The 27,209-nt window shown below is 46.2% G+C and overlaps 1 protein-coding gene across 2 annotated transcripts in view; it reads right to left on the reverse strand.

Moving 5' to 3' along the window:
- Positions 1 to 241: 241 nt before the first annotated feature.
- Positions 242 to 27,209, reverse strand: part of macrod2 (mono-ADP ribosylhydrolase 2) — a 490,268-nt gene continuing 463,300 nt past the window's right edge. For both annotated transcript variants that reach the window (XM_080016637.1, XM_080016636.1), the window contains exons 12-17: positions 25,775 to 25,813; positions 25,245 to 25,289; positions 22,770 to 22,910; positions 17,621 to 17,686; positions 3,855 to 3,893; positions 242 to 1,601 (exon numbers count right to left, since the gene is read on the reverse strand). In XM_080016637.1, coding sequence (XP_079872763.1) covers positions 1,579 to 1,601; positions 3,855 to 3,893; positions 17,621 to 17,686; positions 22,770 to 22,910; positions 25,245 to 25,289; positions 25,775 to 25,813 — 353 coding nt within the window. In that variant the 3' untranslated portion in view covers positions 242 to 1,578. The remainder of the gene's footprint in view (positions 1,602 to 3,854; positions 3,894 to 17,620; positions 17,687 to 22,769; positions 22,911 to 25,244; positions 25,290 to 25,774; positions 25,814 to 27,209) is intronic.

Here is a 27,209-nt window from a genome sequence, read left to right on the forward strand (position 1 = left end):
ATATGTGTATACTGTATATATATAGTGTTTATCTACAGTCTATCTTAATTTTGGGGTAAAGTCTAAAGTTCATTCCACTTACCTGTCCAACAATAATTTGCACTTGTCCATAGTTCAAGGTCAAATTCCTTCCATGTAAATGTCAATTCAGCAGACGGACGAAATCAATGGCTGCAGCACAATAGTGCGGAGTAAACGACGAGAAGACAAATTAACTTCCAATAAACTTTTTATTAGTCAGTTTCATTACTGTTTCGCAAAGCAAACATCAAAGTATGAAGGCATCATTTCATAAAAGTGTAACTCATTTGATATGAAGTATGGCACCACTGAAAGTTAAGTCATGAATCATATCATTTGATAGAAACCTTTTTTTTTTGTTTTGTTTTTTTGTTTCGCTGATAAATAAAACCAGAAAAGGAAAACAAAAATCCCAAAAAGTAATATTAACAACAGGAATTAGCCGTAACATGGACATGTAGGCCTGTTTAAAAATTACAAATCATCTGCAAGCAAACCACACAACCAAAACTTTGTATACTTGGAACGCCTCCTCATGTCGTGTGATTGTGATGTTTCCATATGAAATAAGGCAAATTCTCTTCCATACAATTATAGACAAAGCTGGTTAAGAGACAAGCGATTAAACAAAGCGGCCTCCGCGTCGTCCGCCACCTTGCGAGGCGACATCAAAAGCAATTCCGTCATGCACCGAAAACAACCGAGGAAACGGAAAACGCGAAACGAGCCTGATGGACTTCTTTTAAAAGGGCTCCCGTGGTCGCCTCCAGAGTCCCGCGCGGGCGTTTTCACGACGATCGCTTGCTCCAAGTCAAAGGAGTTTAGCCACAGTGGGTGAGCGCGGTGGAGTCGTGGTAATTGGTAAGCGAGGGTCGGGGGCGGGGTCGGGGGCGGGGTCGGGGGCGGGGCGATGCCGACGTTGGCGGGATTCAAGTGCGATTTTTATTTTTTTTATTTTATTTTTTTTACGAGGCGGCCTTGGCCTCCGATGACGTGAAGGTAGAACACAGTGAGCGAGGCGATAGTGTTAGAATCAGTTGTTATAGAGTCGTTTTTTTTTTAATACATTTTTAGTTTTTCATTTCTTTTTAAGCGTAAAGGGATGGCCAGACGTGAAGCATCGCCCGCGGCGCCGTAGGGTGGAGGCCTGTGCGCCTTCTTTTTTTTTTTTTTTTTTTCCGTCCTCCGCTGACAGTTTGGCGTGCCCTCAAGCGGGGCAGGTGATTGGATCTGGGCTGACAATGCGACGGGATGGTGCTAACACAGTGAAGTATGGCTCATTTTGTCAGGTTGATATGTTCAGCTCCTACAGCACAGCAGGCTTCCCTACACACAGACGTACGGACGTACGTAGAAGCGATGAGCTCCGCGATAGATTTCCGGACAGAGAGGGTGGAGTAAGAGAAAAATAAGAATTTGGAGGTGTGAGAATCTGGGTGGAAAAGTGTTTCTCCCGGTGTCACTTCTACTGATGGCGGGGTCTGACGCCGGCACGATGGACCTTCACAGTTTGCTGGCTGTCAGATGAGGTCGATTGTCTCCCCCCCCCTCAGCTGATTACTCTTTCTTCTCCACAGCTTCTGGATGGGAAAACACCAGAGGACACAGGTGCTTAACGTGGCGGACCGTGGTTTTGGGAGGCGCTTCACCCCTTTGGTGAGATCTGGCTGAGGCGCGCCACTACATACAGCTGATTATTCAAAGTACGTTTTTTTAAAGATAGCAATATGAAAATGTATTTTTTCCTTAAACTTCTTTTATCGTTTACTGTATGTTCTGCATGGAAAATGACATTCACTCAAAACTGGAAAAATTCAAATTCAAATTCCTTGCGTGAGAAAGCATAGTCAGCCAATGAAGCAATAGAGTCGGATTCTACGAGTGTAGCAGAAAATACATATATATATATATATATATATATACACACATACATATATACATACACATAAAAACAGACATACAGTAAGTTAATAAAGCAAAGAAAGTAGGTTAAAGCAAAGAAATGTCCAACATATGCAAATACGGGTTAGGGTTAGGGACAAAAAAGAAAGTTTTAAAACACAAAAACCGTTCTGTTGGACGTCCCCGGCATTTAGCAGGAACACTCAGAGTGAAACCGGGACGGATTTCAGACTGTTCTTCAGAAAACCCCCCCCAAAAAAAAAACCCCGAAATGACCCCGAGCAAACTGTTATTGGAGCCAAAATGAGGACGCCGGCCTTGATTGGAATGAGGAGAACGCCGCGTCCGCGTTGCGACCGGGAGTTTGAGTTGCTGGCGGTGACAGCTTCAAAGCTCCTGAATATCCCGTCTGCCGCTGTTTAAGCCGCGTTCTTTACCACACCGTCCTCCTCGGTCCGCCCTGACTATCCCCCTCGCAACTGTTTGCCTAATGATTGTGTGTCCCCACCCCCCCCCCCACTTCTACCTGGAAACCGCTCCATACACAACATCTGGAGTACTGCCCCCCCCCCCCCCCCACCGCACTTTACATGCATGCATTCAAATTCCATGCATCCATGTCGCCGCGGGTCTCCGTGGGCACCCGCAAATAACAACATTGCGCTATCCTCACCAAACATGATTTATCAGCTGCCCCCGCAGCCAGCCACGCCGCCATATTGAAATCATACACGTCGCACATTTGATTTATGGAACGTCTGATCGCTCGGGTTTGGGTTGGTCTGGTTGGGGGGAGGGGGCCAATTAATCACCCTCAATCTCGAACGACACGCCGGCACGTTCACACCGAAATATGAGGGTCACGGAGGCACCGTGACAATTTATAAACACTGTACGCTTACATTTGGTGCCAATGGGGCGGAAAGATTTCGAGGAAAAAATGAGATTTCGTAAAAAAAACAAAACTAAAAAATAAAACAAAACAGAAAATGAACCCGGCGATGGAAGAGGTTGAGGCGGGCGACGCCTTCCAGGGCGGAGGGCGCGGCGAGCCGCACTAATTTCACGTAGAGAAAATCCGAGAATCAGCGATGGTTGGTGAAATAATTCCCCAGAGGAAGCCCGATAATCTCACGCGCGAAAATTCTCCATCGGTCATTTCATCCAAAAGGACCGACATTTTTTATATATTTTTTAAATGTATTGAAACCAGACGAGTTTTTACGTTTTAGGAATCTGCCGCTAAGCTGCCGCCCACCCTTCTCCTCACGTTTGGGCGGTCTGAATGACGCGGGATCGTTGCGAGCGCTCCGCCGCCTCCACCCCTTTCATTTCGTCAGCAGAGGAGGAGAACGGAGGACGCTGTGACGGGAGCGGACGACCATCGAGCGCTTTCCAGGCGGCGCGTTGGGCGGAGTTCAGGGAGATTTATAGAGCCTCCGCCCCCAAATATCCCAACGTGAGGCGAGAAGTACCACCTAACCCTTCCCCGGTGAACCTGCCAGTACGGTTAAGAGATCTTCTATTTTTACCTAAATAACGTGAAGCAAAACACAGCGTCGACCATATTTTTATTTTCTGCCGCACCCCAGGCCGCTGCCGGCTGGAGCTGCCTGCCGCTGGATTTCAAACGATTTATTCGTGTTGAATAAGTGTGCTGATATGTTAGCACAATTATACACTGTGCGGCATAACCAGAGTAGAGAGTGTGTGTGCGTGTGTGCGTGTGTGTGTGCCCGTGTGGGTGTGTGTGTGTGTACTAGGGGATAGAACGGAGAGTGGTATTTTAGTGGTGTTTTTTTTTTTTTTTTCTGAGGCTTTGGCCTCCAGTGATGCCTCTGGATACCTACACTAGCTAACTTTTAATGAGGCAAAGCAAAAAAAAAAAACCCCAAAACACCCCCCCCCCCAAAAAAACGGTCTCGACTCACCTCCGTTGCTGGCACTGCTCTCTACCACTTCAGAGTTGTCTGTAACGCACAGAAAGTATGGTTTAGACACACGCTACACGTCTTAAAATGCCATGCAATGCATTGTGGGATACGCTAGTCAAGTCAGAGTCATGCTATGATCTTTCACTGGATGTAGTGTGTCCTCCTGGTACCTTTTGCACTCGGAGGATGGAGGAGTTTGGAGGATATTGTTTATCTCCTTAGTGAGAAAATAAGACTGCAAAGTAAAATATTTTTGTCGTCTTTCGGAGGCATTCGTCATTAGTTTTAAAGTGGTTATTCGTCCCTCTCCAAAGCACCAAAAACCCAAATCTGGGCACACCCCAAACGGCAAAGTCAATAAATAATGGGAAGTTGTATTGATTATTCATTTCTGCAAGGACTTGGCGGCGGAGCACATCCCTGCGCGGCGAAAACCGCGACAACACTCGAAAACCGCGTAAATCTCCCTCCACCTCCTCCACCCACGGCTCCGGAAAAAACATCAACCTGGACGACAGAGAACTTGGATACTTGCCGGGAAATGTGACGCCTTCCGAACGTCTTCCCTCAAAACGGAGCGAAAACAAAAGCGCGGAAGCAGGACAGATGCGTGCTAAATTAATTACAGACTCTTGGCTTCCGTCTACCGCTCCTCCTCCTCCTCCTCCTCCTCTCCTTCCGCACCTTTCCCTCTTTTTTCAACCACGTCTGTAGCTCCACAGTTCCTCTCGCCCACGACCTCCCCTGCCTCCCCGCACGCAAAATGGATAAATAAATGAACAGAGATCTTCCGAACAAAGTGCGCGCCGTATAAACAGCCGGCGTCCCCCGGCAGCCGGAGCCATGATGTAAACAAAGACGGCTCAGAGGCCGCGGCGCCAGGCAGAAAACGCTTTGCGTGTTCCCTGCGTGTTCCGCAACAAGTCGGGTCTCCAAAGGCCGAGACGTTTTTTCTTTGTTTCGTTTTTTTCTTTTCCCCATCCGGGAGAGTTACCCCCACCCCACCGCCACCCTCCCCACCGCCCCAACGCCCAAAATGCAATTGGTTCTCCACACTCTCGCCTCTGCCCCTGCGGCCGCCTTGAAGCGTAGGACGCCGGCTTTGGAGAGGACGCAAATTAAAGATAGGTTTCCAGGCGGCTTTCTTCTGGCGTCCGGGGAATAAGGTTTTCTCTCTCCGCTGCCCGGAGCCCGGGGGGCTGGGGGGGGGGGGGGGTGCAATCGCCGACAGGGGCCGACAAGACGAGGCGGCAGATTCCATTTTCTCCTTATTTTCGCCTTGTCTCGTCACCCGGCGAGGGGGAGAAAATGACACAGTTTGCGCCGCCGCCGCCAACAGCTGTTGCATTATTCCGCGCTAATCAAAGGCGCGTTCACTTCCCCCCGCCCCCCTCTCTAATTCGCCCACCGGATGGAAATCTTTTCGGGTTTTAGGACGGAGGGCTCCGGTCCGAGCGCCGTGCCCCCATGGGGTTCTTCCCCGGCGCCGCGTTGTACACGTGCGGCTTCCTGCGCGGCGAAATCGAAAAAGGTTCTCGGTACGAAAAGCCGGATGCGGTGGCCGGCGTTGGAACAGATTCAGTCACGTCTGCTGAAAGGAGCTACCCCAACCCCCCCCCCCCCTCCGCCCGCCCCACCCCCAACCCCCTCCTTCTCTTTCCGCCAAACTCTCCCTTCAAACTGTTTCAGTCACTGACATCATCGTCTGGGAAAGCAGGGGTGGCATCTTGCCCTCCTAATATCCAGCGTTGATCAAACGAAAACCTGAAAGCTCGGAATTTCAAATGAGCGTGCCGCCCCCACCCCCGCACCCCCACCCACTCCCCCACCCCCACCCCGCACCTGTCTAACACTTCCCGGCAGCAGCGGCGCAAGACGGGGCTGTCTCCCTCTCTAATTTGATTCCCGGGCGCCGACGGTAGGAGGGCTATCATTAGTACAGATACGTAAACAAGCCAAGGTCCCCTGGAAGGAGAGGCTCAGCCCACAAGGGGGTGGAAATGACAAAAAAAAAAAAAAAAAAAAGGTGGAATAAATAAATAACGGCTCTAATCTGGCCGGCGTGCACCGGCAGGTCCTCGGCGTCGGGCCCCGCACTGTAAATAAAGGCCACAAATACAACTTGGACTTGAACTGACCGGCGCCGTTTCGCTCCAACATGGCGGACGATGCCTTAACGGAATGCGCTTCGATGCTGAGTCACGTCGTCCTTGTCCTGCGCCGCTGCTGTTATAGTAATATTCGCCAGAGAGAAAATCCACCTGCAGGCGAAACTAAATTCCGATGCCGTCGTAGAGATAGAGACGGCGCTATTACGGAGGAGACGGAGCACGGAAAATCTGCCAAGCTTAAGATGGCGGCGCCAACAGCGTGAGACCGGGGCTTAATCTCTGCACCGTTTATGTTCATATCGAAAGGAGATCTGCGTCGCGGGTGGGGCGGGGGCCAGGGTCGAAGGAACGTGTCTGTGTCCTGTGACTCTGTTATTATTTCAACTTAAGTGTAACTTTGTTGTTCTAAATGTTTTTTTGTTTTGTCTGTGAGCCAGTGAAGAACTCTTTGTGTGCGGGCAAATCACCTGCGGCCGCCCTCGCCCTTCTGAAGTGAGAGCGAGAGACGTCCTGGAGAGAAACCCCGACCCTAACTTGAAAGGAATTGTGTGCGGTGTGCTTGTTTTTGCATGTGTGTGTGTGTGCGTGCGGTGTGTGTTTGCACATACACAGGGGAGATGGGGAGAGGAAGGAAGGCCGTTAGGCATAAGTCATCCTCATATGCAGACAAGCAGAAAATTACTCCCTGCACCTTCCACTCATTTAGTAGACGAGGGGGAGCCGGGATTTGGTTGGTCAGCATTAATGAACAGCGCCACCAGGTCTCCACAATATTTAGCCAGGACTCAACAGCGGTAGACAATGAAATAAGTGATGTATATATTTCATGCTGTAGCTGGTGATGACAAAGCCTTGGTCTGCCCACAGGGGAAGACAGCGCACATCGGCATGGGAACCGTCTCTGCTTCATGTTCCAGACAGGAGCCCTGAGCTGAACAGGAAGAGCTTTTTGTTCTTGGGCCACCTCTCCGCTTCAAGACGTCTCACTGCCTTTCTGTCCGTCAAACTTACTTTTCACCGGGAGAATAAAAGAAAAACAAAAGAGAAAAGGAAAAAAAGAAAAAGAAAAAGAAAAAAAAGAAATCAATGGAGGTGCTTTTCATGTCTATTCCCAGTGCTGGCAGCACCCCCTTGGGGGTTGGAGGGTGGGGATGGTGGGAGATTCCCTCCTCCTGTTTGATCCCTGAGGCATGACACGGCTAGGCTGAACATTCTTGAATCTGCTCCTTGCTGGTCCACGGCTTCCGGGGGCTTTGGTCCTCGCCAACTCACACGGGCTGCTCCAGTCGGGACAATGGGCAAGATCAACCGCAACTTCAGGAGTGCTCGGTTTAATTAAAGCCCAGCCCCCCTCACATGCCACATTACTATCTTCAACACTGACTGAATGGACGACAATAGGTCACAACCTGATCGCAACCACTGCAGAATAAATTCTCCTTCAACAGTGGCACTAACATCTGGACTTATATTAGTGCTCAGTGGTATCGTCTCTTATAGGGATGAAAATTAAACGATTACAAATATCTGTGCAAACCCTCCTCTGAAGGATTCAGTCCGGTGGTCGGGGAGGAGGCTTGGGGTAGATCTTTTTCCAAGTGGGCCATGTATATCAAAACCACTATGAAAGAAATCCTCATTGAGCATCGCATGGACTAATACCGTTGGGCCCGGTATCCCGGCTGCACAGATAATTGCTCACATCGCTCAGTTCAAGCAAAACAAGAGCGGGCCGGCCTCAACAAGTGCCCGACCAAAAGAACTAATGAGCTGGTAAATGTGGAAAGCAGCCCATTTTCATATGTAAATGTTACAGTTTGTAGTGGAAGCAGCATGAAATGAATGAGCCACACTTCAAATTGTAAACAGTGGACTTTTGGGGTGGGGCAGCACTTGATAGCAGCCCGAGTTTTCATTGCCGTGGAAAGGTACGTTGTCTAGCAATCAGAGCCAATTAAAGTGCAGTGAGCCGCAACCCGTGGGGTACAGGGATGAAAACAAGCCTCCTCCATAAACAAACGTCTACCGCCCCTCTCCCCTGCTTTTCCTATGAAAAGGCCAAAAGGCTCCATCAATATTCCGCCTTTTAATTCTCCTACAGGAAAACAATGAAGAAGATGAGATCACCGAGCAGCGCTGTGTTCCCCTGTACATTTGGGGCACCTTGCCTTGGAAGCCGTGGTCAGCCAGGGTTCTCTACATAGCTGACTGAAAGGGCCCCAGATATACTTGACAAGATGAGAAAACAGAGTATTGTGAGCGAATGAAAGAGGAGTAGCATACCATCTGGTTACGTGGCATAAAATTAAATCTTAACAAGCCAGAAGATCTTAGAAACAAACAATAGATGTTTTTTTGTCTTGCTTTCAAGATCAATTAAGTGGGCCAAGGATTGGGTGAAAAAAATTCAGCAAACTTTGAGAAACTACATCTACAAATATTTTCCCTAAATGACAAATTTTAGGGATTTCTTTCAGCAAAATAAGTAATGATTACAAGGAACAGCTTGCTTTGATTTTTTGTACTTCATTTGGAGATAAAAAAAGTAAATTAATATTATCCTTATTTCAAGAAAGCAATGGTTTAAAGACCATTTTCTCAATCCATTAGCTGATAAATTAGCTGATTCACTATACCTGATTTATTTTTTATTATTATGATTTGTGATTTATTTTTTTTATTTTTCACATTGTGTTTTTCTGTAGTACACCCCAGAGACAGATGATCATGAGTGTGGATGTAGACAAATAACAAATGACCACGGGCAGTGGTTTGTCTGTGCATAGCTTCCAGAAGTATGGGAGATATAAGGACTACTATAATGTGTTGAATTCCTTTTTAGTTATACTCTACTCCCCATTTTGCCACTGGCTAGTGTTACCACGTACGGGCACAGAGGCAGACAGACAGACAGGTGGAGAGCTGGACGACCGGTTCTGTAAGACCTTGACACAGGGTCACCAGGTTCATTGCCAGGCTACAGTAAAGCTGGTTATTTCTAAGCTACACAGGCTTCAGAGACTAGCGTGACGCAGCATGTATTTACAGGCGTAGGGAGGGAAAACGATCGCCTCGGTAGACTGATTTGCAGTGATGCTGTGATGCCTCTCTAATTTTAGCTCAAGGATTTCCACAGGAGATCATGGACCGGAATGGTCAATATGATTGACTCGCTGGCCTAGATTGGAATGAAAAGCAGGATCCCAGGTCAGGCAGCTGTCTGTCACTCAAAGGTCACCGGCAGAGCAGTGTGGTCATTGGAAATACAGTAAAGTGGACCAGGGGTGATTGTGAGTAGATATTACATACATTGCCCCCAACCTCCTTTTCTAACATGATTTTGACTGGCAATCTTTATTTGTGAAGCTTACACTATTTTTAACAGTGCAGCCCCCCCCCCCCCCAAATACAATTACAATCGGTCTAATAATTTTGCACAAGGTGATGAATGCAAGAGTTGCCCATTGCGCCTTACAAATTATTGGGGAGCAGAGGTGGACACCAGCTTTGAGGTGTTGACGACCTTGACTGAGCCACTCAGTTTTCTTCATTTTAAGATGCTCCTGCATTGCTCTGGCAGCATGCTGTGGGTTGTTGTTGTCCTGTGGGAAGCCAGTTTATATCCAAGATTTCTCTGTATTGTGCACCATTCCTCTTCACATCTATCCTGACCAGATTGGCAGTTTCTGCTACTGAAAAGCATCCCAATAACCATGCTGTAGCACCACCATACTCTACAGTGGGGATGGTGTTACCTGGCTGATGTGCAGGGTTAGATGTACGCCACACCTACTGTCCTGCGTAATGTTCAAGCCAAAATGCTCCAGTTTTGTCTCATCAGACCACAAGACTTTCTGCCATGATTTGCAGTCTCTTTGGATTGGCATTGCAAATGTTTTATGAGAATGGCTCTGTTCGCAGTCTTCCACAAAGGTCCTTTTTGTGCAATGCCATAGAGATCGTTGATCCATGAATATCATGTTCAATCTCAGCCTCTTGACTTCAGCAACTCAGTCAGAGTGACAGTTGGTGTCACAGCAGCCTCTCTAACAAGTGCCAGTCTTGTCTGGTGACTGAGTTTAGAGGATTGGCCTGACGGGCGCAGTGTGCCTGCATAATTTTCTCCAATTTTGTATGATGCGCTGCACTGAGCTCTGAGGTATGTAAAGTGCCGTGGGGATGGTCTTGTGTCCTTCCCCACATCTGTGCTTCTCGATAATTATGTCCCAAGCTTATTTTGAATGATTGTCTTCCATTTTATTTTTATGGAAAATCTTTGCCATCCTGTGGGACCTCACACAGGGAGAGGGATGTATAAATTACCCGAAAGCAGGTGATTCACCAATTTCCTACACAAGTTGGGGGAGTTGCTAAGGTAATATGTTGCACATTAGCAAAGTGAGCCTTGTAGTTCTCTTTGCAATCGTTGAAAGATTTTGGACTTCTCCTTTTCATTTGACATGTTGTACAATGTTTTGTAAATCAGCTGGAAAAAAAATCCTTAAGATATTTAGCATTTAGAAATTCTATGGCCCAACATATTTGCTTGCTCCTGCCCAGGTAATGTTAGAGGGACGGGAGCGTGCTGTGATCTTGCCAGAAGACGGAAGTGAGTACAGATCCAACATAGCGCCGCCCTGCTGCACGGACTAAAACACCGACAATCTGCTCCAACTCAGTCAAATATCAAAGTGAATAGCAAAACATATTTATATATAAACATAAATATATTAAAAAAATATTTAGGAACACTGCGCAAAACCAAAGTGGAGGACCTCAGGGATTATATCGATTTTTTTTATAAGGAGTACATCATGGAGGACGATCAGGACCGCAATAATCCAGCGTCTGCCGCCCTCTGTTCTGTGGTCTGCCTGCTCGGGGGCTGACCAGGGGCCTGATGGGGCCCCTCTGCGCCCGTGGCTGGTCGCTGTAGGTTGGGTGCCACCAGGTACGGGAGGTGGGTGTGCTAGGGCGCGGTCAGGTCATGGGTGGGTCCGCGTGGTCACTCCCCGGCCTTCTGCACCCCTGCTTCGATCTGGTCGCGCTTTGCCTATCTCTCCCAGTGCCAAAATTCATACTCAGTACATACACCACACAACAGGCCTAGGGCTTGTGGGATGGGTGGGTTGCAAGCCATGTGGGTGGGGATGCGGCGGGCGGCTGCCATCTTGCCTGTCACGCTCCTGCCCCATTGTGCTTCTCGTCCGTCCTGAAATTTGAATCCCCCTCATATTAGCTTAGAACACATACACTCGCACACCAATCCTACTACCAACAACACTCTATCGGACCAGAGTCTGCGGGGCAGGAGGGGTGCGAGTGATTCGACTTGCCTGAAGGACTCGCACCCCCACACCCCGCAATTTTAACTGCAATTGCGCGGGGCGTGGGTGGGCATGGGGGTCCCGCCGCCGGGGTGTGGGGTCTCCTCGTGCTCCCTGGGACTGGGTTATGCTCCTCGGGCCACGCGTGGGGGTTGCTCCACGGGCCTCCGGCTTCTCTGGGGCCCAGGGGTCTTCTGCGGCTGCAGGGCAGGGTGCTCGGGGCTTTCCTGCAGCTGCGGAGCTTGGAGGGGGGCTTCAGTGCCCTTTCAACTGCTTGGAGGCGCCTCGACATAATACTGACCTTATACACCAAAACCAATTGGAATAAGTCCTGTACACTCACCGGTGGACACCTTACACACACACACACGCACACACCACCACACCTGCTTTGAATGCACCCCAGCACCCTCCTGGTTGCATTCCTCTCCTTTCCTCCCTCATTTACTGCCATAACTATGACAGGAAGAGGCAACGTTCCTAATAGTAGTTCCAGTTTTCCTGGATCTGATCAACTGATTTTCAATACATGTTGTCGTCCAGTGTTTATGTTTTCGTGTAAATGTTGTTTGGTTCTATGTTTAATTGTCTCACCTGTGGTGATTCTCCCCCTCTTGGAGTAGTGATCAGTTGTTTATAGACCCAAACATGATAAATAGTTCTCCAAAGAGGGGGGTTGGTGGTGGTTCGCTATAACCAAAAACTGTGCTCTTGTCATCCTACAGGTCGTCCACAGGAGAGAGTTAATGTAGCAGTTCTTGATGATTTAAGAATTAATAAAGCGTTGCATTGCAGATTGAGAAGTTGAACTCCACTTGCAGACTAGCTCTGTCCTGGATGCAATGGCATACAAATACTCTGCGTTGTATGCCCAGCATGCTGACAGCACAGGTAAAAAAAAAAAAAAGGGGGAAAAGAAGCGTTTGGAAGACTGATTAACACATGGCCTAAAACACACTCTGAAGTAGGTTGTGAGCTTTACTTACCATATTGGTGTAGCCATTTGATTTAGGAGACTAAGCGGCGTTATGTTATAAAGGAGAGCCACATCATAAGACAAATGTAAATACACTCAACAGCCAACGGCCAACAACGATGGAGTAGGGACTCCATCATAAACCACCATGATCAACTGTCCCACACCTGGAGCACTCGCCAACATAAACTACCAGGCAACACCAGACACTGGTGTCTTGCCATTTCAAGCATACAATCTCCTGGCAGCTCATGTCAGCCGATAAGTCCATGCCACTGTGTATGCCCTGCCCTGTGCAGTACCAACGGTGCTAGTTAAGGATTAGCGATAAGCATGTACAGACAGAAATGTGGTAGTCTGATGGTACCGGGCCATGAAAGGGGGTGGTTCTGTGATGAGAGCACTCAATGGTGAAACCTCTGGAGGTGTAGAGGTAATTCAACAAAACACTGGTGAAATATTCACGTTGGCACTCATTGTCGCAGCTCGGTAGCCAAACTAAACTCGGCTTTTGTGCGGCGCCCTCAATTAACAGCACAGGGGATCAAACATCACATCATGCGTATTACTGTGTGTAGAGTCTACTTGTGTTAAAAAAAACAAAAACAAACCAAAAAAAAAAAAAAACACTCAGAGGAGAAGAGGTTATGATTCAAAGGCAGTAGCCAATGAAATCTGTGCGAAACTACACTCGATTGCGAGAACCTGGGATAAGAGAAGAACTTGTTACATTTAATCCATCTGTCACATTTGAGACTGAAAGACAAATTCTGTTGGTGCCTTGCCTGGGTTTATTTTGGTATCTAGTGAAGGCAGCAACGCTACCATCATATCATCATCGCTGCCTCCAGGAGACAGCCAAACCCTACCAAGATCACTCATCTGTCAAAGTCTGTGTGTGTGGGCATATGTGTATGTCTGAGGCATCCTAAAATATTTGTTCCAGACTTTCAAACACAGGTTCATCACATCTCTCCGGGCTGACAAATCTCTATTCCAAGTTGATTCACTCGGTTCACATATTTTTTCCCGAGCCAATAAGAGGAGAGGGGGAGGGTATAAAAAAGAACTGATCAAAAGCGGAGCTTCAAAGCAGCACAGAGAAAAAAATGCTGTCCCTCGAAACCCATTAGACGAGGGCCTCTCCCTTTGAAGCAGGCTTCTGGGCCATAGGTGACCAAAATAATGGACATTGTGCACAATGGCTGTGTATTCTTCATCTCCAGCCAAAATGACCAGGGAAATCTCAAAGGGCTGGACGTCCCATGGTTCTCATCTCATCAGCGAATAAGACCGCACACCCAATGAAGGAAGATTGCCAAGAGACAGCCGGAAGGGAATAACTCGATGAGACAGAGGGAAATTACTAGAATTCCAGTAAATACAAATATCTTCGGATCTGTTTTATAGCGGGAGCTTTGTCCTGTCATCCATAATGCAGTGCCATTGCTGAATTTCACTTCTCAACTCGATAGCTCCATGGCGCTATTTGTATTCGTATAACCAGTGACCTGGCTATTACAGGAGCGAGCAAGGGTCCATGAACCAAGGGGTTCATCTATCAAAACAGATTTAGACAGAAGGCTGTTTTTGTGTGGATTAAGATAATTCTGCCGGTGTTTTTCTCATGCCACTTGACCACAATGCCACAGTGGGGCTGTAGTTGGTGCAGTTGGAGCTCCTTGATTCTTCCCAGCCGGAGTAAGTGGCTGTAAAACCCAGGCTCAGCTTAATGTCTGCAGCGACTGGCAGCCAGCTCCCCAGGGATCCACTCAGAAGTATAGCATAGGATGCTATGCCAACTATTAATTGTGTGCTGACAACTCCTAGCCATGCGCAACAGCCACAAAGCCCTCTAAAATTACATTTACGTCACCAGTGTCCCATTGTTCAACATAGACCGAGACAAAAGGCCGCGATACAACCAATTAAGGAGAGCCCCAAATCCCTTTGAATGCATAACACACTTAAGCCGAAACAAGTTGTGAGCAGAGTATACCAATGACATTTGGGAATGCATTATTCAACCTGTGGAGCAAAAAAGAAAAGAAAATACTTGTCCCTTTGATTTGGAATGGATCCCTCAGATGTTTCGACGCCTCTCACGGCTGCTTTCGACATAAAAGTGAGACCACACAGGTCAGACCAAGTCGCTCTGAAATGTAATTTTTTTTCTTTTCTTGCCGAGGGGCAAGTGTAAGGAGCCATTAACGCCGGCAGGCTGTTCTGTGGCACTCGGGTCCTGACACTGGGCTAGTTAAATGCATGAAAATCAACAGCATCCCCTGACAAACGAGAGAATAAGACCATTCCTCTTGACAGCACTTAATAGAGGATTCTTTGCTCCTCAATTTTGGTCATGTGTTCCTTTTTGTTTTGTTTTTTGGATCTTCCGAGGGAGACGGGACGCGGCACGTGACAGGCGTGTGGTTTTTCGGGCACCATATGGCACTTGCGAGTGCAGCTGGGGTTTTTTCCTGCTCGGAGCCTCTCGCGCAGCGCGCTGCGAGCGACTGGGGCAGCGCTGTCATGCAAAATAAAGCAGACACCGCCATCAATACTTAACACGTCAACGTCCACCGAGGAAAAGACGCATTTGCAGATAAAAAAACAACGCAAAAAACATCAGATCAGAGTCAAGCAAGCGCACAAACAATTGAAAATAAATCTTGCGGTGAATGAAGATGAACCGTCATCTCCTCGGGACGGCTGTGAAGTCTCTCAAAATATCCAAAACCGGTAGGCAGGGCGGGGACGGGGGGAGACTTGAGGGGCAGCGGGTGCAGGCGGCGTCTTTGTGGTGTAATGGTGCCTTCATCGCTCTCTCGCTGTGTCCACCCGTCGTTCGCCCCTTCTTCTTCCCCTCCTCCTCCTCCTCCTCCTCCTCCTCCTTCACCCCCCCCCCCGCACACTTTGTCCCGGCCGACTTTAGGACGCCATTAAAGCCCGTCTCCCCCGGCCTGGCCCCGCTGGTCCGCTCCCAGCCACGCTCAGGTAGAGGCCTCCGCTCTGAAGTATCTTCTGTCGCGGCGTCCTGCTGACAAGGAGCGGCTCTCAACCGGCAATCAGCCTCCAGCGGAGGCCGGTTTTGTTCACAGGGATGAATATACGAGGAGAAGTTGCCAATGAAACGCCGGAGATTCGGGCGGCGTGGACAACCTGACATCAATGCTTTTCACCCTCGGACACATATCGAGAGAGAAACCCCCCCCCCCCCCCCCCCCCAGAAACGAAGCGATCCGCACTGCTTTTCGCCCATAATTACAAAGAAAAAACACAGTCTAATGAGCTGTACGCATATCATAAGACTCCCTCGCACAGCTTTCTGTCACGCCACGAATGACAAATGAGTTAGAAAACACAAAGTCACACCGCACAGCCCTGTGGAAAAAGTGTAGCCGTAAAGTTTGACTAGCGGAAAGAGGGATGAGTCTGTGCTTGATGCAACGCAATGGCATGGTGTCTCTGGCATTAAGTCTTACCTTTGGAGCTATGAAACGAGATATCGACTCTTGTAGGAGAATCACACTGCATGAAGAAAAAACTATTTCTGTTCGCACCAAGATTTATTTATTCCTAGCTTTAGGCTAAGTGAGCCTTATTTTAATTTATGGGCATCCGTGAGCCGACTGGAGCAGCGGCAATGCGCCGTGCGAGATAGATATTCTACACAGAAAAACAAAACAGTGGCAATTTCCATTTTGTGTTGTTATGAATATTCATAAATCTGAGATCTGGATTCCTGATTCAATTTGGCAAGTTCTTATTACAGCCTCAATATTGGAGGGAGGCAAAATCTCATTGCCCATGCTGACGGCGATGGGGAATATATATTTATCATTCGTGGAAATATGTATACCGTGTATGTAACATTCCACCTTTCACGTCCTTTACCTTGCACATCTCTTTCGTGCATGAATATTTATGGTAGACTAGGAATATTTGCCATATTTATCTATCTGGCACCGCTCCTGTGATGCTTGCAATTAATTGGGCTGGCGTTAGTGCTATACGAGTATTGTTGTGAGGCACATACTGAAATATTAACAGACTGAAGCTGAGGTACAAACAACAGATGGGTAAGCCTCGTAGTGTTAACCGGCTACCACAGTGTCTAAACTGGAAAATGAAAGGACATACATGTCAAATTTAAGAATAATTACATTAGCAAGTATAATGACGAATAGAACACTGGGGGAAGCTGTTGTTTTCTGATGTATTCAGTGTGACCGAGCAGCGGTTTGAATGTTTTGCAGCGATACTTTCCTCATACCATGTGAGAAAAGCAGGGCGAGAACTGGGCGCCCGCTCCAAGTGTGTTCATGTTAATGCATGTGCACGTGGGGCGAACAATCTACTGCAGACACATTTGACATAATGACATGCAGTGCTTAATGAAGATATGTAATGTGTAGATTATGTATGCATTTCTGTGCCACGTTTAATTGATTGTATTCCTATGTGCCTACTTAACTATTGTCACTGAAGGTACCTCCAATCCCCAGATTTACACCCCAATAAGAGCGGATAATCATTTACATGCTGAGTCATAGAAATATAAGTAACCCTCATATTTCTTTGTCCGTAAACGGTTGGATTCATTTCTTATCCCGCCGTCACTATGTGCCATTTTATTACTCCTTTCAATAAAGCAGATTTAAACTCCGGCCATGAGCAGCAAGCCTGATTGAAGTTATTATTTTTAATAAGGATATTGGCTCGGGAGTGATTTGGCCCCCGTTCTCTGCCTGGCTGTGGATGACTGTTCATGCCTGCCTGCCTGCCTGTCAGCCAGCCAGCGCCAGGCTCCATCCCAGTGCATGAGATTCCTAGTTCCAGCGGCGAGGAGTAAGCCGCCACCTGGAAAGCCCGGTTCCTCCCTACAGAGGTGGGCGCGGGTCTAGGAACGACGGCACCGCTTACTCCGTCGACACTGGAGGGACACCGTCAACAGGCCTCAAGTGAAGCCCCGCCCCCCCAGTATGCGGATGGATTTCAAAGGCCATTTGCAGGGAGGGATGGCTCAAGATGAATCTCTTGGGAGCACTCACTCTCACCCCGGAATAATTGAATGCCATTCAAAGAGAACCAGAAATGGAGGTGAGAGAGTAACTCGGAACTTAATTTTATTTATTATTATTTTTTCCGAGACAGGCAGGATACGGGTCTACACATAATCGGGCGCCACATGGGACTTGGCAGAATGGACAGTAAAGAGAAGAGGAATCCCCCATGGTTGGAGAACATCCTACCATTAAGGAGAGCCGTACGGTACTAAACCAACGCTACGTGAGTGTTTTCAGTATGACGTTAGTTGGAATTCAAAGAGGCTAGAGCAGTAAATCTTACCCTCCATGTCCACTGTACACTTCCCTGCGTCCTCCTCTTCTGGAATGGTGGTGGGCTGCTCCTCATCTGTTCGGGCAGAAACAACACTCTCTCACTGTGTGTTTGGTGCTAATATAATGCAGATAGGAATCGATGAAACAATCAAAGCAGACATCGACCATTGAAGAAACCTCAAATTGAAGTACCTGAGCATGTTTCTAAATTCAACCAGATGCAAGTGCAAGATAGCTGAAAGGAATCAGGATATACAGTTTATATATATACACACAGTATATATATATATATATATATATACACACACACACACACAAACACACACACGTATAAATATTTTTATTTTTATCGATATGTGCAATATAATAGGTACTCATATTGTTACTGTAGTGCAATATGTCAATACAACAACTTAGAACTAATTGAGTGAACATCAGCGAGAACAAGAATAGTCATAGCTGAGACAGGATCAGGTATTCGGGTGTCGCGATAAGAGCAGGATCTTCAGGTGTTTCTTGAAGGTTGTGAGTTTCTCTGCCAAGCGTACGGAGCTGGGGAGCCGGTTCCACCGTAGGGGCACCACCCATGAGAAGAGTCTGGTTGTGGAACTCGTTCCACGGTGCGGAGGCACCACCAGCCGCCGCTCATTTGCAGGCCCCAGAGAGCGGGTTAGGGGGCGTATGGCCTGATGCGTGATGCAACGTGTGTGGGTGCAGATCCAGTGACTGCCCTGAAGGCCGGCATCAAGGATTTGAACTTGATGTTGGCAGCTATCAAAAGTCTTAGGTGCCAACACAATTGGAAATTGGATTGAAACAAATGATCAAAACAATATCAATGGAGTCATGTTTCAATCAAATGCATTGAACTTGACTTGAGATAACAACCAAAATGGAGCAATGCAGTTTGGATGACTGCAGGGCTGAACCAAACACCTTCTTTCCTCCACGTCTGCTGAGAAGAACCTTCTGTGTAGCAGCAAAGAGTTGTGGATTGTAAAAAACAGCAATATCACCTAGCGGTTAAAATGAACAATATGACTCATTATTCTACATCACTACTTTCATAATCAAGGGAATCATCATCATACACTTTTCACTTTGCCAGTCCCCAGAGGACTGAGACAGAAAGCCCAGTCCAACTTAGGCCACTGACATACTACCGCAAGGTGTCCGCTGACATTGTCTTTTAATTTTTCCAAGCTCGGAAGAACCTTTGCAGAACCAATACTGGCCTGGTTCACCTTCATTTATACTGGAACGTCTTGGACCCGAGGATGGTAGGGTTTAAAATCCGTCTTCTCACTCCAACTGGATCCAATTCTGCATGGGGTGGATCAGGGACTGGAGACGTGTGAGATTGCACCTCTAGCTGCCGAAAGCTGAACTGCTGTTGTAGGCCTCCAAAGCGTTTCTCCTGTGGTGCAGCTTCCTCACTCTGCATGGTCTCCTCGGGCATCCTGCTGCTGTGTATGGGCACGAAGGATATTTGCCAATTTTCTCAGCATTGGCTCTTGGTGTCTGGTACCAAGTCAGCCGCATCATCCTTTACCTCATCCGTCTCCCCCTATGTTCATGTTCCGGAAACCCAGTTGTTCAGCTTCCTCTTGTGTTTTTTCCTCCACAGTTCGAAACAAAAAAGAAAATTCTTGTGTCCTTTACCGGTTGATCCCACTATTACCATCATATAGTGGATTAAAGGACATAAATTGATGATCAACTGCATGTAATTCCTATTTTATATTACCTGGAATTTCTTGGAATTACTTTCAAATAAATTCCTCTTTATATCATTCCGGTTAAAAGTCAACATCCAGTTTCAACTTCCAACTCATGAGGTGAATGGAGGACCAAATACGCAAATTATACAGACTAAAGCAGCAACAGTGCCATGTAATGACAACAAACCAAAAAATACGACTTGTATTCCCACATAAATAGATGAATAATAGTAAATGAATAGAATGCGATTGAGTCAGTGGTGATTTGTTCACGTGTATGTCACATATGAAATACTGTTAGGCACCAAGCAGTTAGGCACAAGGACATTTATAGGTGCCGATAAAAAAAAGAACATGGAATTGATTTACCCACAGTAAAATTCAGTAAATGAGGGTAGGAAAAATCCAAAGAAAAGTGCAACATAAATAAGTAAGACATTCGTAACATCCTAAGACAAACAACCCCTGTTTGTTTGTCTAAGGATGTTACGAATGTCTCACTTATTTATCTACAGTATACTGGCGGATGAGACCAATACAGTGGTATTAGAATACCACTTGGATTATTAATATGGACTGTTTTTTTTGCACATTTATAATACTATTTGAACCTGGACTACTTCCTCTGGACATAATACTTCACACTGGATTATTTTGGTTAATGGACAAATCAAACAAAATTAACACTAAACATACCAACAAAAAATGGTCAATGTCAATGGTCAAAATATAATAAATTGTGTTTTAATCAAATGAACAAATCCCAAAACATATATCTTATTTATTTATTACATACATTGTAATAAACTTGAAGCAATAACTAAGCCAAGTGGAGGAGTCCCTCCTCTCATGACAATAGTACAATCCAGCCACTTCCTGCATTTAAACCCTCTGGTTTTGTCAATGCATCTTTTAGACTGTTCCGGACCAGGTAGGAGACGCAGCAAATGGGTAAAAAAATAAATAAAATAAAAAATAAAAAATTGGGGCATATATATAAAACTTAGACAAAACAGCAAAATGAACAATGTTTATATTCAGATTAATAAAGGAAATGGCAAATTACTAATAAATTGTGAATATGGAATATGAAACAAAACTGATGTGTCATGCAATTTAGATGCATGTGTATGGTGTCTATAAATGTGCACAAAATAAGCTGTGAACAGAAAGCCAAGGCTGATGTTCACCGGGTGGCCCTGGGTGCAGCCATCCCATCATCCACTAAACATTTTTTGGTTTAAAACATTTATGGTCTTGTCCATGTATTTTCAACAGCTACACACTGATCAGCCACAACATTTAAACCACCACTAATATCCACTAATATTGTGTAGCTCCCACTCATGCCACGAAAACAGCTCTGACCCGTCGAGGCACGGACTCCACAAGAGCTCTGAAGGTGTTTGCGGCTACGCAGCCCGATACGCAGCAAGCTGTGATGCACTGAGTGTTCTTACACCTTTCCATCATAGCATCAATGACTTTTTTAGGAATTTGTGCTACAGTAGCTCTTCTGTGGGATCGGACCATACAAGCTGGACTTCACTCCCCACGTACATCAATGAGCACATGGGCGCCCATGACCCTGTCGCCGGTTCACCAGTTGTCCTTCCTTGGACCACTTTTGGTAGGTACTAACCACTGCATACCGGGAACACCCGACAAGACCTGACGTTTTGGAGATGCTCTGACCCAGTCGTCTAGACATCACAATTTAGCCCTTGTCAAAGTGGTTCAGATCCTTACGCTTGCCCATTTTTCCTTCTTCCAACACATCAACTTCAACAACTGACTGTTCACTTGCTGCCTAATACATCCCACCTCTTGACAGATTCCACTGGAACAAGATGATCAATGTTATTCACTTCACCTATCAATGGTTTTAATGTTGTGGCTGATCGGTGTATTTCCCTGTTATGAGCATTTTGGTGGTTAAGGCAATGACAGCAATAAATTCAATTGAATGACTTAAAATAAAATAGTTCTCCACTTATCCTGGTGGTTCTCCCGAGTAAACAAGGACGAAACTTTTCCAAAGTCATTTTCAACCGGAATTTGACAAACCTAGCCGCCGATTTCACGTCTAGGGTTCAATGGGTATGATGTGCGTGTGTGTTGGAATTCCGCTCTCTTGATGCTCCCTGGACAGGGTGAAATTGTTGATCTCGCTAAGTGTAAATAGAGACATCCAGTAGCAGTTGTGACTCGAGCCCGTTCTTTCCCTTTGTTTCTGTCTAGGTTGCTTTGACATTCTCATTTGCATGGATACACACTATATAGAGAGGAATGTAAAACAACAACACAAGACAACAAGAATCCCTTTGCTTGTGAAGTCCTTTGGCAAGTTTTGGTAAATCAAATGTTTCAATAAACATTATTCAAAAACAGAATCGTCCATTAGCAGGTTTCTTCCTGCCGTATGGAAGAGAGGTTTGTTTGGAAGGTGAAGATGGTGATATATTATATTTAAAATATAAAATCTCCACAATGAGAACAAGAAGATCTAGAACGCTGGAGGAAAATCTATTCATCATAATCTCCGTGATTTATAAGTTTCTTGACACTATCTGAGTCTGCCCAACGTGGGGCGCTTTTCCACCTGTGCGATGCGCTCATGCATTGTAAAACAAAGGCTTAGAATGATTAAAAAAAAATATTTTCCCCAGAGACGAGGCGGGCCAGTTACTCTGATCCCTTTTCTGAGGAAGGTTTAAACCCCACATGTTTCTGCTTGTATAGGGCTTACATTGACATAGGAATAAGAATAGGAATAGACTTAATTAAATCTACAAGCCGTTCCTGGTCAAGGAGGGCTGACAGTGGGTGTAAGGAAGGGAGCCCATCGCTGGGTAACACACATTTACAATAAGAGTCACCAATTAGCCAAACTATTCGACTAGCTTAACCCTAAAGCCCAGAGAAAAGAACAACAGAAACATAACTACGCTACCCAGTGTAGCAATTCAAGATTCAAGAGGTTATTCGTCACATACATATACATACGGTTATACATATATGCAGTGAAATGTCAATGTGTCCAATCCAGCCATTTATGTATCCAAACTTAAAAAAAAAACAAAAAAAAAAACGGCCACCATAAGTTCATTGTGGTGTGAGGGTGGTGTGGTTTAAGCAGCCACACCTGTCTTGGTTTGAGGTGATTAGGCCCTGGATCAGGGTGGCTGTACACCTGTTTCTTGCTACAGCAATCAACGAGCAACAGGTAAATCACCCGTCCCCACATACACACACAGGAGGAGAGCCTCTGTCATGACAATGTTCCATGTGCTCCCAGCTTGTTCCATCTTGCCCACTCTCTACAATAAACTGGTGTGTTTGCAACATCTTTGCCTGTGTCTCTGTGTCGGAGGGCCCTGAGAACGCCGCTCGGGTGGCGCGGGACAGGCGGAACAGCCGCATTGATGCACATACCTTTTTCTTCGTCTTTGTCTCGGTTATTGACAGCGACGGAGACGTCTTTCTCCTCCGCCCTGGGGTCGGGTTTGTCTTGGCTGGCGGCTTCGTCTTTCTCCTTCGCGTCGTCGTCGGGTTCATCTTGGTCGCCATCTTCATCTGCGGGGTGAGTCGACGTTTTAAAAAAGCAGACACACAATAAGAGCCACGCTTTGCGGGAGAGACTGGAGGATGAGGAGTCAAGCGTTGGGCGTAAAAACCAGGGAGACAGTGAAAAACAAGGCCGGATTAGTGACGCGCATGAGTGGATGTATGAGAGTCACACCGTCCCGACCTACTGTCCAGCGGAACCACAGCAAAGGGAACGGGCTTGGCAGAATCAGCGGATACAGAATACCCTGCTGAGCTTGACTCTAGTCAGGGCTTCGTTAGCGCTGACAGAAATTGTCCAGAGATATTTTAGACTAATGGGCTGACTGCTCTTTCCCTGCTCCATGTGCCCCAAGGTTGGGTGAAACAAACAAAAGACAAAAAAGACCACTAGAACTCGCAAGCTTTGTTGGGAAGATCTAACAGTTTCATACAAAGCAACAACAACCACAAAGTTGGTCGCACATTGATCTGTGGTCTCATTTTCAAAACACACACACACACACACACACACACGCACACACACGCACACGCGCATGTACGCGCACAAACACAGGAATCATGTAAGTGCTGCACTTTCAGCTGAATTCGGCTGCAGGTGCTGTTTTAAACTGTAGAGAAGCTGTTTTTTGTTTGTGTCTCTCGAGAAGCTAATTACATATCTCAGGCCTTGGGTAGCTTCCCAGGGCTGCATTTGCCTTAACTCTCCCATAGAATATTTCAAAATTCATGTTCGTAGAGGCTGAAGGCTGTATCTGTCAAATCTCTGTCAATGGGATGGGATTTGAATATAACACAAACAAAGGGAAGGAAAGGCCTGGCACAGCACGCCGCCAGTATGCAAATGAGGAATCTTAATTATATCTCAGCTGCATGGCAGAAACGTGCGGAAAGAAAAATGGCTTCCACTCTTAAGGTTGTTCCTTTGTATAACACGCACACACACACACACACACACACACACACACAATTGCACACAAATGATGTGCAGTAGCCAGTGAAACACAACACAGAACCAATTTTTCAGTGTTATAAAAGAGTAATCACAGGTGCAATTCAAAACAATTATACAAAGCAAGTACTTTGTTGCTGTACTTGGCTACATTTTCCAAGTATCCATCTTTACTTACTTGTAGTATTTTCGATTTCAAAACAAATATGTATACTCCTTACTCTTCTACTTTTTAACATAGTCACGGAACGTATCACTATATGGCGGCACTGGATATGATGATACTTATATATGAGCACTTTTATCTTTAAGTACATTTAAGAGTACTTATATAACACTTACTATACTATTACTATATAATACTAATATAATACTACCAAACGTATACAATTTACGCAAGTGGAAAAGTCAATGTTGTACTTTCACTTTCTCTAGAGTCATTTTGTGTCAGGCTACTTGTACTTTTGCTGAAGTAAAAAGTCTTGCTCGCATGTCGTCCTTTCCTCCTCTCAACACCTTTTCCACATATGACTTCATAGCAAGCACTCTAAACTCTTAACTCGGCACCTGGCCACTTTTTTGGCTCAAGTGGAGTGCTTCCAAAAGGTCAACATGACTCAAGTCTTTCTGAAAAGCCCGCATGACATGACGAGCTTTTTTGAGAGAACATGTTGTTCCTTTTTTGATCATAAGGGGAGAACAGTGCAAAAAGGGTTGTAACTCAGATAGGTGGACTGGAACTGTGGTCTGTTGTTAGGGATACATTTATATTGTTGCGTAAGCCCATTTGTCACTCCATACGGTTTTAGTGCTTCAAAAATGCTAAAACAAGAGAAAGCTTCCGACAATTTCCCTTCTCCTGGTCGCTGAATATTCTTTGGGTGCAAAAGGCATTTTTTAGACACCGATGGTTGGATGGTTAAACTATAGCATTTGTCTTTGCCTACATGGGCATAATATATAGTAATGTAGTGTTGCCTCCTAACTAAACTCCTAACTCAGACTAACTCAATGGATGGACAAATGCTTATGAGTCAAAAAATATTTCTGAATAAAGCTGCATTGAAAACTGAGGTCATAAATAATTCAGATTTGGAGAAACTGGTGAGAGGAAGGTGTCTTTCGACTGGACACGCAGGGATGAAATAGGTGTTGACCTTCTGGTCCGAACGTGGGTAAGATGGACAAAGAGCAAATTTTCCCAAAGAAAAGGAGGGTTTTAGTAGGTTAGACAACGACCAGATTCACTTTGGACCTGACTCCAGCCAAGCTAGTCACCCGCAGCAGACGGCGTGGCGTGCCGACTGGGTCTGCAGGTAAGACACGAGTGCTGTGGACGGGACGAGTCTTTACAAGAGGGTCAGCTCAAAGGGGGACGTGCACCTCCTTACCTTGGTTTTGACTCATCATCTCCACATCTCCACATGCCGCAGCATCTGGAGGCAGAAGAGGATTAAGAAAAGAGAAAGGAAAAAAAAGAATAAACATTGGTGTTCAACGCACGTCGGAGAGTAATCATCTTGGTTTCCGATATCACCTCAAACAGCCTTATATTCCCCCTGTCGTCTTTGTGGAAGTTTGTCTTTGTACTAACTGTGCGCGAGCGATGGAGCCACAGAGATATGCGTGAATTAAATGACAAAAAAAGAGGAAAAGAAAAAAAAAAAAAAAGCCGAACGGAAGAAGAATGCCCCTCGCAAAGCCATACATAATTGACGGATTTCTTTGTTCGGCGCTTGTGCGATAAGAGAACTTTTTTTCTTCTATTTTTATTTCCCCCCCCCCCCTCCCCTGGAGCTTTGGCGCACGAGACGGGCGAGAGGGAAGAGGCTCGGTTCGGCGATTCCATTTTTGATTACAAATGACGCCGGGGCGGACCGGGCGAAGCCGGAAGAGGCTTTGGAACGCGGCGGTACGTTACCGTCGTCAGCGTCCTCTTCATCGCCGGCATCCTCTTCATCTGCAACGAGGAGAGGAGAAGACAAAAAAGTCACCCCACGCATCCGCCTTTGGAACCAAAACAAGGTAAACTTCGTGATGACGTAAAGAGTCGATGGAACATAAAAACATATCTGTGCAGCATATGTGGTGTGGGGTTGGCGTGGTTTGAGCAGCCACGCCCGACCTGGGTTTAGGTGATTGGGTCAGGGTGGCTGCATAGCTGTTGCTCGTTAGATCGACCCACGAAAACCTCCGTCCCCACACACACTCAGGAGAGGAGACCTGTCATGACACAGGCTTATCTTCTCCTGGCTAATGCCAACTCTGTACAATAAACTGGTGTTAACAACCCGCCGTCGTCAGTGTCTCTGTGCCGGAACACGCCGCTTGGGTGGTGGGTGGTAGGGGAAACTGCCACAACATATATATTTTGCACACATTTAGAGTTATGTAACCGGTCATTTTACACACTGAAAACAACTTCTTGAGGTCCGAAAGCCTTGAAAATAAATAATACACCTTGTTTTCTTATCCTGTGGAGATACATTGACTGGCCTACATCGAAGGTATTATGTCTTCCCCTGTCTCATTTGGAAAAATAGTGAATTATGGGTATTTCTTTAATTGAAATAAGAGAAGATGGCTGCACTCTATTTTTATATGATTTTAAAGACATATTTTCATATTTAAGAGTACAATGTCTTCCTGGACCTTTAAGCACCCCGTCATTTTGCTTAATTTGTTGCATGAAAGTTGGACTCTGTGGGATAAGATTTTATATACTTTTTTTTTTTATGATTGCTTAACTAACTCGTTCGGCGACCTCGGGCAACACAATAGCTCGGATTATCATCTCTTATCTATATCATCAGGGTGAGATTTTGCTGCTTCGTTGCACCTGGGTGACGAAAGTTTCCCTTAATGGCACAGTACAACTTTTATCACCCCGGCGTTGTTCTATCTGCTGCATTTTCTCTCCCTCTCTCTATTCATCACGCACGCGCAGGCGCACGCACACACACACACACACACACACACACACACACACACACACACACACACACACACACACACACACACACACACACACACACACACACACACACACACAAATGCACACAGACACATACACACATGCACACGCACACATGCACACACACACACGCACACATGCACATGCACACATGCACACACACACACACGCACACACACGTGCCCACACACACACAAACACACACACAATCTATCTACCAATGACATTTGGGACAAATTGAGTAAATGAAAGCCATGACACCAATAAGCGAACATGCTCCACAATGGCTATTGTGCAGCTTCTATAATTGCTTTTTTAACAAGCTGCGGAGAGAAACCATTTTTTCATATCTATGCAATTTTGCCCTGCACTCAGAACAAGA

The sequence above is a fragment of the Zeus faber genome (assembly GCF_960531495.2).
Source record: "Zeus faber genome assembly, chromosome: 16".
Lineage (NCBI taxonomy): Eukaryota > Metazoa > Chordata > Actinopteri > Zeiformes > Zeidae > Zeus > Zeus faber.